Source organism: Carlito syrichta, unplaced genomic scaffold (genome assembly GCF_000164805.1).
Source record: "Carlito syrichta isolate Samal-C Ts95f unplaced genomic scaffold, Tarsius_syrichta-2.0.1 Scaffold314748, whole genome shotgun sequence".
Taxonomy (NCBI): domain Eukaryota; kingdom Metazoa; phylum Chordata; class Mammalia; order Primates; family Tarsiidae; genus Carlito; species Carlito syrichta.
The window spans coordinates 517,065-533,167 of record NW_007258844.1 but is presented as its reverse complement, the minus strand read 5'-3'; the positions used below and the strand labels follow the sequence as shown (position 1 = coordinate 533,167).

Below are 16,103 nucleotides of genomic sequence, written 5' to 3'. Positions count from 1 at the left end.
AATTAAACAAGAAACCAGGCGCCTCTAGGTAGAGCAGAGGAAAAACATTAAAATTTCATAACAGTTCTAGAATTTGCTCGATAAATTTACATTGGTATCAGAATGCTATCCCAGACAATGAAAGTACTGTGAGCCCTAAGGTTAAGTGAGAGCTTGTAAGGAAAATTATAGCTGCACAAAAACATTGTAGACTTCCAAATTTTAAAGGCATTAAACATTAAGGATAAACACATACTTTGCTCATTTCCTCAGATTAAGTATGGTATTTTAGAAAGGTGTTCACTTTCCCCATTTTACCCATCAAATTTTTAAAAACTCAAATTTCAATCTGCATGTAGTCATGAATAATATTTGATTTGTGTTTATTTGCATGGGTTAAAACAAACCAAAGTACTGAGTGCAATTTCTGGGAAATATTTAATTTGTAAGTTTGTGTACATTTCAGCTGAAATGACTTAAAAGTTAAGAATCATGATAATGCATTTAGGATATTTGTATTTTAACTTTACTGATTTAATAAGGGAAAAAAGAGTAAACTTTTGTGCTTAAAATTTTGATATTTAAAGACATTTAATGCTGGGGAAGCTAATCACTGTTATGGAATTATTACAACTACTACTTTGGGAACAAGTGATTATTAGTGATTAATTCTCTGCTGGTTTTTATTTTTTAAAAAATCTGACAGTCATTAAGAAACAGTGAATTAACCTCAATTATAACTCATCCTTTTATTTTTTAAAGAAGTACACTTTAATGACTTACAAAAACTAGGAATCATCTCCAGTACAGAACAGAGACATATGCTAATTTAAGCACAACCTGAGACTTAATATAGAAGTGTTTGCATTTTATTAAAAAAAAAAAAAGATCTAAAACAGTGCTATCTAAAATGGGTAGCAAAATTTCCAGTATAGTACTTGAAAACTGCCTTTTCTTTTCCCTGGAACTTGTATGCCCTATGCATCACTGTTTTATGTTAGATGCTTGGTTATAAAATTGTAAAAATGGAGACTTTTCTGGTAGCAAAAGGGTTAAGTTCTTTTTGCTTTACCAGTTTCAAATTACAATGAGAAGCCTCTTCTTTCCCAGCAGGGTTGTGCTTACATTACTCTTTAGATCTCTCTTGAAGAGGGCTGGTATATTTGTGCCTGCTGGAGGTGGAATTAGCAGTAAGAAGGAGAAAGGGATTGAATGGACTTACAGGAAGGATTTCAAGTAAATTCAGGGAAACACATTTACTTGAATAGTACAACCTTGAGTATTATTTTACACTAAGACGACACAAAAGATGTTAAAGTTATCACCAAGCTGCCGGACAAATATATATTCCAACACCAAGGTACAGATCAGCATAGATCTGTGATTCAGAAATCAGGATTTGTCTTGGAAAGAGCTCAAGGGTTGAGAAGAACTCAAGAGCAAGTGAAGATAACTTTGGGAATGACAGTTTATCAGAAGATCAACTTTCGTTAATTCAAATACCAAAGGCCTGATTATCATAAATTCAATAGGAATGCATAGGTCATCTCATCAAATGATATTAGCTGTCTTCTGCTACATCAATGCAGCAAAAACGCTTAACAACTGTGGATAATTGGAAATCTGAGTTTCAGCTTTCTTAGAAATAACTACTCTTGACACTTTCCGAAATATTTAAAATAGAACAGGAAGATCAGTGAGGATGTTGTACTCAGAAATGTCACTGTCATGAAGAATAGGTAAATTTGTTTTTTTCAGCTACTGGAAAAGTATACCTCCTGAGAACTTAGATTTTTTTTTTTAAGAGGACAAGAAGGACTAAAAATATCAACTTTTGCTTTTGGACAAAAATGCCTCTGACTGTATTTTTACTTAGGGGTATTGTGGGTTTCCTCTGGAGCTGCTGGGTACTAGTGGGTTATGCAAAAGGAGGTTTGGGAGACAATCATGTTCACTCCAGTTTTATTTATAGACGACTACGGAACCATGAAAGACGGGAAATACAGAGGGAAATCCTCTCTATCTTAGGTTTGCCTCACAGACCCAGACCATTTTCACCTGGAAAACAAGCATCTTCTGCGCCTCTCTTTATGCTGGATCTGTACAATGCCATGGCCAATGAAGAAAATCCTGAAGAGTCAGAATACTCAGTGAGGGCATCCTTGGCAGGAGAGACCAGAGGGGCAAGAAAGGGATACCCAGCCTCTCCCAACGGGTATCCTCGTCGAATACAGTTATCTCGGACGGCTCCTCTCACCACCCAGAGTCCTCCTCTAGCCAGCCTCCATGATACCAACTTTCTGAATGATGCTGACATGGTCATGAGCTTTGTCAACTTAGGTATGTTGTTCGTTTATTTGTTAATTTATGTAATAACAAAGTGGAAGTTTTTCCAGTGGTGAAGTAGCTGCTTGGTAGGTGGTCATGTTTATATAAAGTCATTTTCTATAACTCCTCTCTAGCTTCTGTTTTCTTTCTTTCAATGCAATGTAGGATTTTGCTTTAGGCAACAGTCATATATATGTATATATATTTAATGTGAAAAGTTAAAATTAAACACTTAAGTTTGGGTAGATTTAGGTCTTTTCAGATCTTGTTAAAATTGCAACTTGCTTAAATATATAAATAAAAAAGCAATAGTCTAAAAAATGGAAGCTTATGAGGATAACTACATTATGGGCAAAAAAGAAAAAAAAAACCAGGCACTTACAGATGGGAAAGTAAAAGTGACATTCTGAATCATTTTTTTGTTAGTAATTTAAAGCAAATATAAGTATATACTCACATACTATCTAAAAATTTCCACTTATGGGAATGAGAAGCCACTACTGTAAAAATATTGATGTAAAATTAACTAAGCTCAAAAATACTGTAAAAGATCACTATAACTATCAAGGAATCCAGGAAGGAATTCCAAAATTCTGTGATAATTATTTTAGAAAAAAAGTTTGAATCTAACATTTCTTAACTCTAATGGTTAAAACATGTCATGCCTACATGATTTTTTTATAGACAAGAGAAATGTAAAACATGGTTTGATGTCTTCAGCTACAAAGTTTTCTTTTTATTTGAGATAAAATATTTACTTGAGATAAAATTTAATTAAAACTTCTGTAAGTAGCAACTGTATTAGCGAATAATTTTTAATATTATGTTCTATTCAATGCTGATACTTCTTGGGAGTTTTTCATACTACAATATCAGATGGTAAATTAGTACCTAATTAATCCTTCTTGCCATAATATTATAAAGCTTACCAATTTGCCATGATTTTTACAAGGGATTTAAAAAATATTTTAGTAAAAACTGAAGCTGCAATTTACTATCTTCTGACATTCAAGGAAAATACATATAATATATTTTATTTTTGAAGATTAAATATTTGTTCAGCAAATTTAATCAACTGGGAAGAACTGAAAACTTTATAATATAAGAACTTTTAAAACTTTCTTTTAAAAATGCAATCTGCTTTGACTTAAAAATCGACATGTTTTATTATACACTTAATTAAAAACTTCCTCATATAAAATCTCAAAGGAAATATTCTTTGAGAGTCAGATTGTAACAAATCTTAATAACACACGGATGCTTTTACAATATATATTGCTTAATATGCCCTGCTTATTTGCTCTTAGCAATTCTAGCATGAAGGATAAGGCACTTAATACATCATATGTTTTATGTTACCAGAGACAAAGCTCTCATTATTAAGTTTTAGTAAGTCATCATTTGTTGCACTAATCAGGTGTCCTGGAGGCTTTTCCTTAGACTTATAATTAACAGATTCACTTGCAATTTTTAGGCATTAAAATATAGCTTAATTTCAAATTATTCATTTTTTTCCTAGTATTAGTATTAGAGTTATGCAAATGTGGCTCTTTGTACAATTTACTTGTAGCATTTCTAAAGTACTAGTCAAGATTTAAATTAATTACAATATTTTAACAAAAGTTTCAATCTAGCATAATTTGCATATTTATAAAAATAAATAACTGAAAAACTAAGTTCAAATAATCTAGAATCTGACACAGAAGAATATATTATATTCTATAGTTAATAAAAAGTAGTTTAGTCATAAATTTACCCTTATTTTTTATTGTAAATAAATATTTTTGTCATACACAAGAGAAGTATATTTATTTTGTAAAAAAGAGTTAAGTATGATTTTTAATTAGTGTGCCATTATTTTTTATAAATATACATAGAGTAATATATTAAAAACAATAATAAACAATTTTATTCAGTGATTTCTAGAATTTATTAAGAAACACATGTTTTTAAATCAATGAAATTTTGTTTATCTTGTCCAAATTATAGCACAGCAGTTTATTGGTTTATTACCTACCAATAAGTACAATTATTCATTTTACTCTAAATGATGGATATAAACCTTATATCTAAATAAATAAATGTATGTATTTATTTATATCATGCTTGGATTGCTGAGTAATAATTTATCTTCACTAACAAACCATATTGTTTTTTCTTTATTTGATAATTCCTAACTAAATGTCTCACATGAAATTAACTGACGAACTAATTCTGATACGAGGTGAGTTTCTCCTGGTAGTTTCCAAGGAAGATTGAGTCACAATTTTATGATTCTTTGCCCATGGCTTCTAATATAGCTAAAACTTACAATCAACCATTACTTACTAAAAAACTTTGACTTCTATATTTCTTTTGTAATAAAACAAGTCAATACACTCAAGAAAGGTATAAAGGTAATATCATTATCAACTGCAATAAGAATTTCAATGCTTTTTAATGTGGCACTCATTAACAAATATTACCTGCCACTTGCTTCATGTTCTTATAAGACCCAGAGGGATTTTATTTTATTTTTTCAGTATCTTAAAAGATAAGTATATAGTTGGGACTAAGTGCAAATGAGTCAAGTTAGCAATAAGTGAGGGATTTGTACTGAGGAAGTCACCTGGATACTTAAATATGTGAAAAGAATCTGCTGACATTTCCCATAATAAGATGAATTACACAAAAAGGATCTAATAGCACCCTTTAAAAAATGCTCGTACATTATCATTTTCAAGTCAAATAATGGATTTTCCAACATTATCTTGTCATTCATAGAGACTTTTTTCAACATAAGTTTTGCTCATTAAGAATAATTAAACTTAATCCAAATTCAGAAACATATTTAACAAAAAATCTAATTTTTAAAATTCAGGTGATATTAATTTTGTATTCATAGTGAAAAATAGATTCGAATTTACTAAAAGAAAATTAAAATGTAAAAAACTTGATTTAAGGCATGTAAACATCTAAATAGGAAACCAAACACATAATATTAACTTTTAAATTATTTTTGTGATTGGTTCACTTTGAAGAAACAAATATTGATTTTTAATTGTGTGGAGAGAAACTTTCTATTGTATTCATTATTCTTGGGCCAAATTTGTCAGTCTCATAGTATTGAGCTTTTATAAGTTTAATTCTTTGCTTTTTCCCTGAAACTGTTGAGTATTGATGGAATTCTTTAGTCAATAATACAGTATTTTGTTAGTAACAAAAATATCTTTCTGGTAATTTTTTTTCTTTTGTAAACATCTCTTTGTCAAAAATGCTAAGGGTTAGTGTATGTATTAAACACCTATACAAATTAAGGAAAAATTAGATAATTTGCTTGCAATATTTAAGCATATCTCTTGTCTACATAAAGATAAACATGAAGTGTATTTCTGAGATCTTGTAGTTAGAAATCAATTTTATTTGATTACTTGATGATAGTATTACTGCAATGACATAACATTGTAGATATTTTAGAGGAAATAGCAAAAACTAGTAAACACAGAAAATGTACTTATATTATTCTTTGTCTACATGTGTTTCTCTGAAAACGTTGAACTTTGGCTCTATTAATGGTTTTTGACTCACTGATCAGTTGGTTTAAAGTCAAATGCTTCTTAGATATTTTCAAGAATGTATATTAATTCCAAGTATAAAAGTATATAAATGTGGTGTTTAAGTTTCTGTTATATCTTATAACAACATGTTTTTATGTTAGACATGAAAGAAAAAATGCTTTCAAAAACTTTAAATTAAATCCTCCTTCCCCTATTTCCCCAAATCATTAAACTCTCTTGGTAGTGGAAGGGAAAAATGTGTGTGTTCTCAGTTGACAGATTTGAAAGACATCATTGATATTTATTGTTGTTTTTGGCTGACTCAAGTGCCCAGTGGAGAGGAATTTATATACAGATCTACCTAAAGATGCCTATCTATGTAGTCTCTCCAACAGGGTTATTAACACTTGTGTAACATAAACACATCCATAAACACATGAAAGATTCTTTTTTTGGGGGGGATGGGTGGAAGAAAAAGATGATCAAAAGCTATTCTAGTACATATTCACAAAATATTCCTGGAATAACAAATGCTAATATTAGGCAAAGCAACAATCATTCTTTAAAACTTTTGAAGAGAAAGAAGTTGCTGAGGGTGGAGGCCTTTTTCCTTTTTTCTTCAACAACTTTTCACATTTATAAACATGACCAAATGGATTCTTGTTCTCTGTTAAAACGAGTTGATTGTCAAGTGACTGGCATGGCTGCCAGAGGTAGTTATACTCAGAATTTAACTATCTTTAAAAATTTTTTTTGCAAATTTTAATGGCCACTTATAAATAGCCAGTTTTAAAAGTTTAGTAAGAAGTAACAGCTGGAATGTAAAAGGTATAAACATAAAGGTAAAAGGACTTCAGACTTCCTCAGCCATCACCTACTGCTGCTTCCCTTTCGTTCTTTCATTTTTTGTAATATCACTACCCCCCTCCTCCCTTTCCACTCCAACATTTTTTGGTCTTTCTTTTTTTTTCTTTTAGTTCTGTGGTCGCTCTAGCCCTAGGCTCTCTTGGCATCCCCACCTTACCACCCCCACCCTTCCTGGGGTCTGCTTTTGGTCCTGGTTTCTTTAGAGCTAGAAGCCTAGATTAGTTGAAAATCAATTAGTTACAGTTTGAGAACTTAGGTACAGTCTCCTGTTTTCTCTCTAGTTGAGAAAGAAAAGGTTATGACTGCCAATTGCAGCCTCCACCCACTGGGAGAAAAGCTCCCCAGGGCATCAGAAGTACCCTGACTCTTACCACCCCTGTAATTGTTTCTCCATCATCCCCTTCTTCCTCACCTCCTCAACTTTCTCTAAGGATCCCATTGACAGCATTTAATTGTGTTTTGCCATTACCATTTAACAAAGCAATTAAAATTTAGAAGTAGAAATTTTAAGGAAAGTAAAATAAGAAAAAGGAAAAATACGTTGAGCAACAACAACAAAAACAATCAAATGTGCAATTCCTGTTTAGTTTACATAAAGACTTTGCTTATATTATTATTATGAATCCTCACGTCACCTCTGTTAAGAAATTTTCTTGTTTTAAACTGGATGTGGAGGCTCACGCCTTTGGGAGGTGGAGGTGAGAGGATTGCCTGAGCCCAGTGGTTCGAGACCAGCCCGGGCAACTTGGTGAGACCTTGTCTCTACAATAAAACAAAAAAATTAGCTGAGTGTGGTGGCGCACACCTGTAGTTCCAGTTACTTGGAAGGCTGAGGTGAAAGGACCACCTGAACCCAGCAGGCCCAGGCTGCAGTGCCTGGGCGACAGAGTGACTCTGACTCAAAATAAACCAACAAAAACAACAGAAATGTTCTTGTTTTAAGCTGGTAAGACAGGGTAGAGAGATTAGGAGGCATAGAACAATGAGGGTGAGACAGAAAAAAAATGAAACATTTTTGAAAAAGCGCTTGAAAAAAAAAGGAAACGAATGAAACAAATCACTGAAGGCTGGTTTGAGTCGTGCAGGTGGAGGATGTGCTGGGAACTCCTCTGTCTACCCATCCTGACACAGCAACCAATTCAACATCCCCGACCACATCAGCTCCAGGGGAAAACCCTTTCATCCACAAACACTAAAATACCGAAATGGGGAAAGAGGGGGGTTGTCTCAGTATGTGTGTACAAGGAGCTCACAGACGGGCTACTCACATTTACAGTCATAAATAATGTAGTAGCTCAGCTTTGAAAAACCACAGGTTAGAGGAAGAGGCTTCCCTGACGCACAAGAGAGGGGCTGAGATCAGAGCAGCCACTGCAAGAGTTGGAGGGAAACAATGAATCCCTTGTTCTAAGTAATATTTATGAGTGCTTCTTTGCACCTTAAGTTCATATTTTATTGGCTGGGCTGTGGGGTTTCCCCATTTGCTCATCTCTTAAAATAATACCCTTGGCCAAGATATTCTTTAACACACACCAGTCAGCCCTGACAACCAGCTCATTTATTTGGGGGGAAAGGGATCTGTTTTGATTTTGATGTCAGATTGGGATGTTTAAGATTCAACTCACAAAGTCTGACAGTAAGAGAAAAATAATGGTGAGAGTATTCACCTGCATTTTTCAGAGATGTTTAAAAGAACCCACAGAGTCGAGTAGTGGTAACCACTGGTTCGTATGAGTGTCGTCCACACAGTTGTGGATAAATTATGGTTTAAGAAGGTAGAAACAAAGTCTATTAAAATGTTTATTGTCGAAAGTGAGAAAAAAATAACTATTTGTAGATTGGTAAGAAATATCTTTAGTGGTGTGGAGAGAAAAGTAAATAATAATAAACCTTCATAACTAAAGAAAATGAATTATCCTCTGCTTGGAAGTAGCAAATTAAATAAATATTATATAATGCTTTGAAATCAAAACTTTGTTTAAGTCTGAATAGTTTGATATGAAAATTAAACTAGGGTACGCACTATTTTATAATTTCTAAGATAATGAAGATCCTTGTCTTAGATATTGTGTTTGTTTAATTTCCTTCTAGAAATAAGTATCAACAACTTTTATTGTTTTTGCTAAACAGGTTTCTTGGAGTTGCTAGGAATGAAGAAAGTAGTTTAAAAGCATCAGGATCAACAAATGTAAATCCCACTTAGATTTTATTCAAAACTGTAAGGCATCAAAGTCAAGAAAATACTTAGTAACTTTTATGAAGTCTTTCAGCTATTTTTATGCTGTTATGATATGAGACTGTCCCTGTTGTGACTGTCTGACTAGTTTTTCTATATGTGAGACACAGCCATCGCTACAATCTTAAGTTCACAGCCTACTACCACTCACGTGACCTTAAAGTTTAATTATAAATTAAACCTAATTGCTTTCTTTTCTAAACTTCCATCACAGAAGCAGAGTAGCATAAAGGAAACCAAAATGCCTGGGTTGGAATCCTATATTCTATACTTATTAGCAGTGCGAACTTGAGTAAGTTATTTAAATTCTCTGTGCCTCAGACTGCTGATCTAAAGAGTTCAAATAATAGTAACACCTTCCTTATTGGGTGTTGAGAGGATTTGCAGGAACAGCTACATAATCTGTGGAGTCCAATGCAAAATGAAATCCAAGTCCCTCCTTCAAAAATTACTAATTTCAAGATGGTGGCAGCAGAATTTTAGACCAAGAGTGGATGGTGTCCTTCAGAGCCCAAGGCTCTCTGCAACTGCACAGGTCACATGACCATGACACTAGTCCCACATCTTTCATTACAGATCCTGACAGCAAGAACCACGATCTATTTATCCTTTATTACCCTCAGAGGTGTGGCAGTATCCTAGAAGGAAAGAGACAGCATGTGCAAACTGAATTATTTGGGAGAGTTTAATGTTATAATATGTGTTTAATGTTGTAATATGTTATAATAGTGTGGTAGTCAGAGTTGTTTGGCAAAACAGGAGATAATGCAGTACCCTGAGATGTCAGGGGAGCCTTCACTATCACTGCAGACATGGTTTACCAGAAACTCAGAGGAAGATGTGTGAGGAAGCTATCCTGACAGAAACGGTGGCCTTTTGGGAGATGGATGCCATACAGCCAACCACTAGATATGCAGCAAAAAGGGATTGCCAAATCATGTTTCTCTGCTGGGCTTTTCTTTGGTTAATCCTTGCTGAGAGCCAGAGGGTCACAGAGCCTATTGGTACAGCTTCTAAAAGTCAGTGTTTTGATGCAGAAAGAGATAGAGCAATGTGATGGTGCATCTTCAGACACAAATGGAAGATATTTGACACAGGTGGATAACTAATATTGTGTATCAAGTCAACAAGACTTCTAGAATCACTTCCATTTCAGTTCAAGTTACTGCCATATATGTCAACCTTTTTCTTAATTTATAAGAAAATTCCAGAGAGAATCATAATTTAGTGTGAAAGTTAATTACTTCAGAATCTGGTGAAGTAAAGTGGTAAAAACAAGCATGGCATGCTGAAAAGAAAATTTTGAAATTGTATGAGAGTCAGTAATTTCAGTTGGTATATTAAAACTATTTTGCATTAAACTAAATGTAAAAACTAAAAATATCCAAAACTAAACCTCATAAAACAAAAAGTAGCACATTTAGATCACAATATGAACAGGAAACTTCAACTGCCAATCAAAAAATTCAGCATGGGAAGCACCACAGTATATACAAATATGTAGAACACAATGAAGAGTGATGTCTTTTTCAGATCTTTAGACCTGTTTATTCTCGATCTCATGCCATACCTCCTGAAATGACCCATGACTGTATGTTAAAGCTTTTGTGAATTCTGAGTGGAATCATGATATTCTCACATGCAGCATTCACATTCCTCAGTTAATGTTGCAGGCAGGAATAATATTAGAATGAGGTAAATTGGGATTATTGTCTTTCTTCTTTGCTACCTTTACTCTCCACTGGAAGAGTTCCTGTGACTTGAGACGAAGAACTGAGTAGAGAAATAGGTATGTCAGCTATTTAGTTCTCATAAATAACCAACTGCTCAACTGGGAGGCCAAAGCCATCTCCCTGCCTTTTAGTTACAGAGAAACACTGACTAGAACAGCTCTTTTCCAGTATAGTCTATGTTCTCCTGCAAAGCTGCTAAGGTTGGCAGTTTTACTTCTATAATTATTAAAAGTGGAAGAAGAAAGAGCTTCCTTGGAAATTGTGCAGGCTCCTCTGCAAATATCTTGATGCAGGCACTGATGGCATATTCAGTGTGAAAGAAGTGAAGGTTATCAATTAAATATTCTTTATGGCAATTTTTTTGTTGATGCATTATTTGCTCTGAGTGAAGAGGGAGCATTTATTTCTACCTTAACTGTCTTAGTAGGATTTCAATGCAAGGGTTTTGGAGTCAGACTGGTTTGAATAACCAGCTTTGAATTGAACAGCTGTGTATCTTTGAGCAAGCCATTTCACTTCATTGGAACGGTTTCCTCATCTATTAAGTGTAGCTCACAATACAGAATTTTCATTAAGATTTAATAAGATAAGGTTTAGGTCTTTACACCTACATGAGATAAGCACTCAACTAATAATACCTACTGCTATTACAACTACTTCTACCAGAATCAAACTTATGGACTTCTAATGCTAGAGGAAATATACATTAAGCTTACTAGACGTTGTCAAATAAATGCCTTGCTGAAATTACAAAGCATTATGCACATAATTTTCCTTCAAAATATATACAAAGAAATGAACGCTTGAACTTCACTGACTCTTTCAGTTGGACAGTTGATGAACTCTACTCCTTCATTAGAATGTCCTGACAAGGCCATGCTTTTGTTAAGCTCTGACCCAGTCATGCTTTTCCCTAACTTTGCCCCCTTCCCTGACCTTGGGGAGGTGAATCTTTTCTTGCTTTCTGTAATCTACTTTCTAAATAAACTGTATTTTCCAATCTTTTTTTTTTTTTTTTTAAAGAATGTCCTGGCAAAGGTCAGCCCATGCCAAAGCCTTCATGAGACTGACTGTACTGCTTCCCTTTGAGCACCCAAAGGCAACATTTTCTGTGATGAGCTGCTAAAAGGTGCTTTTCATATTACCTTTGGTCAGAGTCCTAGAACTATTCCATGGTTTTATTTTATTTTTACATATTACCTGTTCCATTTCCTTGCTTATTATGGTGAAGAGGAAACTGATTGCAAGCCAAAGTAATAATATACAATTAGAAGATATTTGGTTGTAAAGACATGGACATTCTACAAAAGACCCATTGAAAGAAGGAAAAAAAAATGAAGAGTTTTTAATACTTATTTTCATAAGTCAACTTGGGTTTTGAACTTTAATTTAAATTTTAAGAAGTTGATTCATTTTGAAAATCTAGGTGAATAAACTCCTGAACTCTAAGCAGAAATGTCACTCTGTTCAAATAATTATTCAATCCCAGAGCTTTCAGTATTGTTTATAACTCAAATCATGTCTGAATTTATGATTTCTAATTTGTACCTATTCTCACTACTATTTCTAGCATTACTATAATTTAATTTCTATTTAATTGCATTCAGCCTTAAGTATTGTGACTTCCCTAGACTGTTTGTTGGGACTGATTTTCTTTCAGATGAGGCTGTCAGGTGTTTTTGTTAATTTTCTTGAGTTGTTATAACAACTTGGAATTTTTTTTTTTTTTTTTTTTTTGAGTTGGAGTCTCACTCTGTCGCCCAGACTGGAGTGCAGTGGCCACTGCAGCCTTGACAAGTTGGGCTCCGGCGATCCTTCCGCCTCAGCCTTCCGAGTAGCCGGAATTACAGGCATGTGCTACCATGCCAAGCTGATTTTTTTATTTATTGTAGAGATGAGGTCTCACCAAGTTGCCCAGGTGGGTCTCGAACCCGCAGGCTCAGGCAATCCACTCACCTTGGCCTCTCAAAATGTGGGATTACAAGCTGAGCCACCGAGCCTGACCAACTTGGAATATTTTAAGCAGAATGGAAGTTTACAGGTTTGGTTTCAAAAGCCACACAAAAAAGCTGAACACAAAGTCTGGACATCTTCTATTGACAGTGTCCACATTGTAAAGTTATCACACTAATTTTTCTGATATTTCATAATATATTGAGTGGGAAACACAGATTTTTTTTATTTGATAAAATCCTGAAAGTAACTTATTAAGATGATGTCTTAGCCCATTTGTGTTGCTGTAACAGAATACACCAGACTGGATAATTTATAAAGAAAAGGAGATCATATGGCTCATGATTCTGAAGGCTGTGAAGTCCAAGATCAGCAGCCCATCTGGTGAGGTCTCATGGTGTTTCAACTCATGACAGAAAGCAGAAGGGTCAGTGGCATGTGCAAAGAGATGTGCATGAGAGACTCAAGGGAACTAACCCATTCCTGGGAGAGATAGAACTCATTTATTCTACTGAAACAGCATTAATATGTTCATGAGGTCAGTGCCCCATAATCCAAACAACTCTCACTAGGTTCTAACTCCCAACACTTACAGACTGGGAGTCAAATTTCAACATGACTTTAAGAGGGGACACACTAGCAGGTGACCATTTTTAACTGCGATGAAGTTCCTAAAATGCAGATTCCAACTACATATATATTGAACTATTAAATCAACAGTTAAGATTTTTCTCTTCAACACTCCCATATGAAAAAGTGATCACTCTTCATTTATTTACACTGAGAAAGAATCTTATTTACCAGAAGTGAGACATTTTTTTTCTTTTTGTACATATGATGCATTTCAAGTACAATTATGCATTGCTTAACAATGGGGATAAGCTCTGAGAAATGTGACTTTAGATGATTTCATCACTGTGCAAACATCATGGAGTCTACTCACATCTAGGCTGCATGGTATAGCATTGCGCTCCTATGTCACAAACTTGTACATCATGTTATTGCACTGAACTCTGTAGGCAATTGTAACACAATAGTAAGTATTTCTGTATCTAAACATGTCTTTCTTTTTAAGGTCATTTTTTTGTACCACGATGTTATGATGGTTGTGATGTCACTAGACAAAAGGAATTTTTTTACTTCATTATAATCTTATGATACCACTGTTTTGTTTTTTTTTTTTTTTTGAGTTGGAGTCTCACTCTGTCGCCCAGACTGGAGTGCAGTGGCCGCTCCCGGCCACCGCAGCCTCGACCTGCTGGGCTCCGGCGATCCTTCCGCCTCAGCCTTCCGAGTAGCCGGAATTACAGGCATGCGCCACCACGCCCAGCTGATTCTTTGATTTATTGTAGAGATGAGGTCTCGCTGCCCAGGCGGGTCTCGAACCCGCGGGCTCAGGCAATTCACTCACCTCAGCCTCCCAAAGGCGCGGGATTACAGGCTGAGCCACCGAGCCCGGCTGATACCACTGTTTTTTATGAAGTCTGTATAGACTGAAATATCATTGTGATGTGGCACAATGACCGTATTTGACATTGTTGGGTATATGACATTGTCAGGTTACGGTATAGCAGTAGTAATGAAAGCAACAGCAACAATAAATGTCATTCCTATGCCAGAAACTGAACTATGTGATTTTCAGGCATTATTTTCTTTAATCCACATCTCAATTCCGTGGGTAAACATTTTTCTGCTCCCGATTTACTGCTGTAAAAATTAAGGGCATTCAAAGGATAAATGACTTACAAAAGTTGCCCAGCTAGTGAATGGTAGAATCATTACTGGAACCACGATTTGTCTGGCTACAATTTTTATGGTTTTTGCTGTTACGCTTTAGCTTGGTAACCCACTTTTGAAAAAGATAAAAATGATACAACTTTTAACGACAGCAGTAGTAATGGTTTATATTTTTAAAAAGTATCTTCATGTGTATTATGCTTCCCCTAAATTACTGCGGCACATAACACTCGAGGAAGTGGATGTGATCTCGCACCACACATCTATGGCAACTGGAGCTCGGACGGGTCATTCATTCAGTGGTTTAATAAATATAAGTTGATTACCTACTATTGGGGCAGACACTGTGCGAAAGACTGTGCCTGTTTCACTGCCAAGATTACAGGGCAAAGGAGCCAGGTCTAGGCCCAGAATCCTTGATTCTTGTGCCAGGATTTTTTTTTTCTCTTTTTTTTTCCCCCTCAATGTTGCATACTTTAAATAAATCACACCAAAAATCTAGCACCAAGTGAAACTAAAAACACTCACAAAAATTTTCTAAATAATGCATTCCTTTGTTATTTAAATATCTAGTTGCATTAACCTCCTATACAGAGAAAATATTTTTTTGGACCTTGAACAACTATCGTAATACTATAAGAAAGGAATTGGCAGTAGTGGGAAACTGTCAGGGGAGGGGTGGGGCACACCACAACCACAAGGGCACCTGCATAATAAACATTTGTATACCTGACCCTGAATTGTACTCCACATGTTTAAAATAAAAAAAATTATATATAAATAAAAAAAAGTTAATCCTCTTAATATATTTTTTTAAAAAAACTCTTACAAGTAAAGAGTAACTAAGGATGCCTTTTAGTTCAAGAAGAATGGAGCAAAGATAGAACAAGCTGCAGCTAAGCTTAGAGGCTCTGTCAGAAACCTGCTTGCATAGCGGTACAACTTATTGGAGGCTCTAGTATTTTATAGGAAATATCTAAAGAGAAGATTTACTTTTTAAACTGGATGCTAACTGTCCAAAGTATGTGGAGCTAAATTTTCCTTATTTGTGTTGTTCTCAGGAAGTAAAATAGCATATGTTTTTTCAAAATTAAGTTGTTTGATCTTAGCCTTAACCCTTGTCCCTACCTCACTTCTTCAATGGTGTTTGATAAAGCTTTTCACTTATATTCTGCTGCTAGCAAGACTGTATTCAGTGTTAACTTTGTTTCTGTGTACGCTGAACATAATGTGGTTTCAGGTTAGAATAAGAATCAATGGAGATGCATTTTACAAACTAAGAAATAAGAAAGAATTCTAAGAATTGATATAAGCACCTCTTTGATACATTCCTTGAATTTTCTCAGAACAACGGGGCATTGGGCAATGATTACTTCTAGTTGACTGTGGAGAAAAAGTGACCAATGCTATATGACTGTTTTACTCTTTACTGACAGTTTATTATAATTGTGAAGCTGAAACTACAGCAAAATGTAGATGAAATCATCTGGTATACCATCACAGTTGTTGGTGTTCACCTATCAATTCACATCAAAAAAACATAAGATTGTGAAAGTGAAATACGAAAAGTTGTAGAATTTAAGACTTGTAATGCTTTCTGTTCTGTTGGAAATTCACTCTTTTCCACAGCTAGCATGCATTCAGCATTTATGAAGTGCAAGACAGCACTTGAATAGTATTCAAGTGCTAACCTTTCAAAGTTTCACAAAATGACTCAATTTTATAGATGAGAAA

At 34.6% G+C, this 16,103-nt stretch overlaps 1 protein-coding gene across 3 annotated transcripts in view; it reads left to right on the top strand.

Annotated features, from left to right (window-relative positions):
- The first annotated feature begins 1,078 nt into the window (after positions 1-1,078).
- The window catches only part of BMP5 (bone morphogenetic protein 5), a 120,790-nt gene continuing 105,765 nt past the window's right edge, over positions 1,079-16,103 (top strand). The window contains exons 1-2 of one of the 3 annotated variants that reach the window (XM_021719475.1): positions 1,079-2,129; positions 2,214-2,319. In XM_021719475.1, coding sequence (XP_021575150.1) covers positions 1,830-2,129; positions 2,214-2,319 — 406 coding nt within the window. In that variant the 5' untranslated portion in view covers positions 1,079-1,829. Of the gene's footprint in view, positions 2,320-16,103 lie in introns of all 3 variants that reach the window. The other 2 variants (XM_008071825.2, XM_008071826.1) reach the window with 2 other exon arrangements.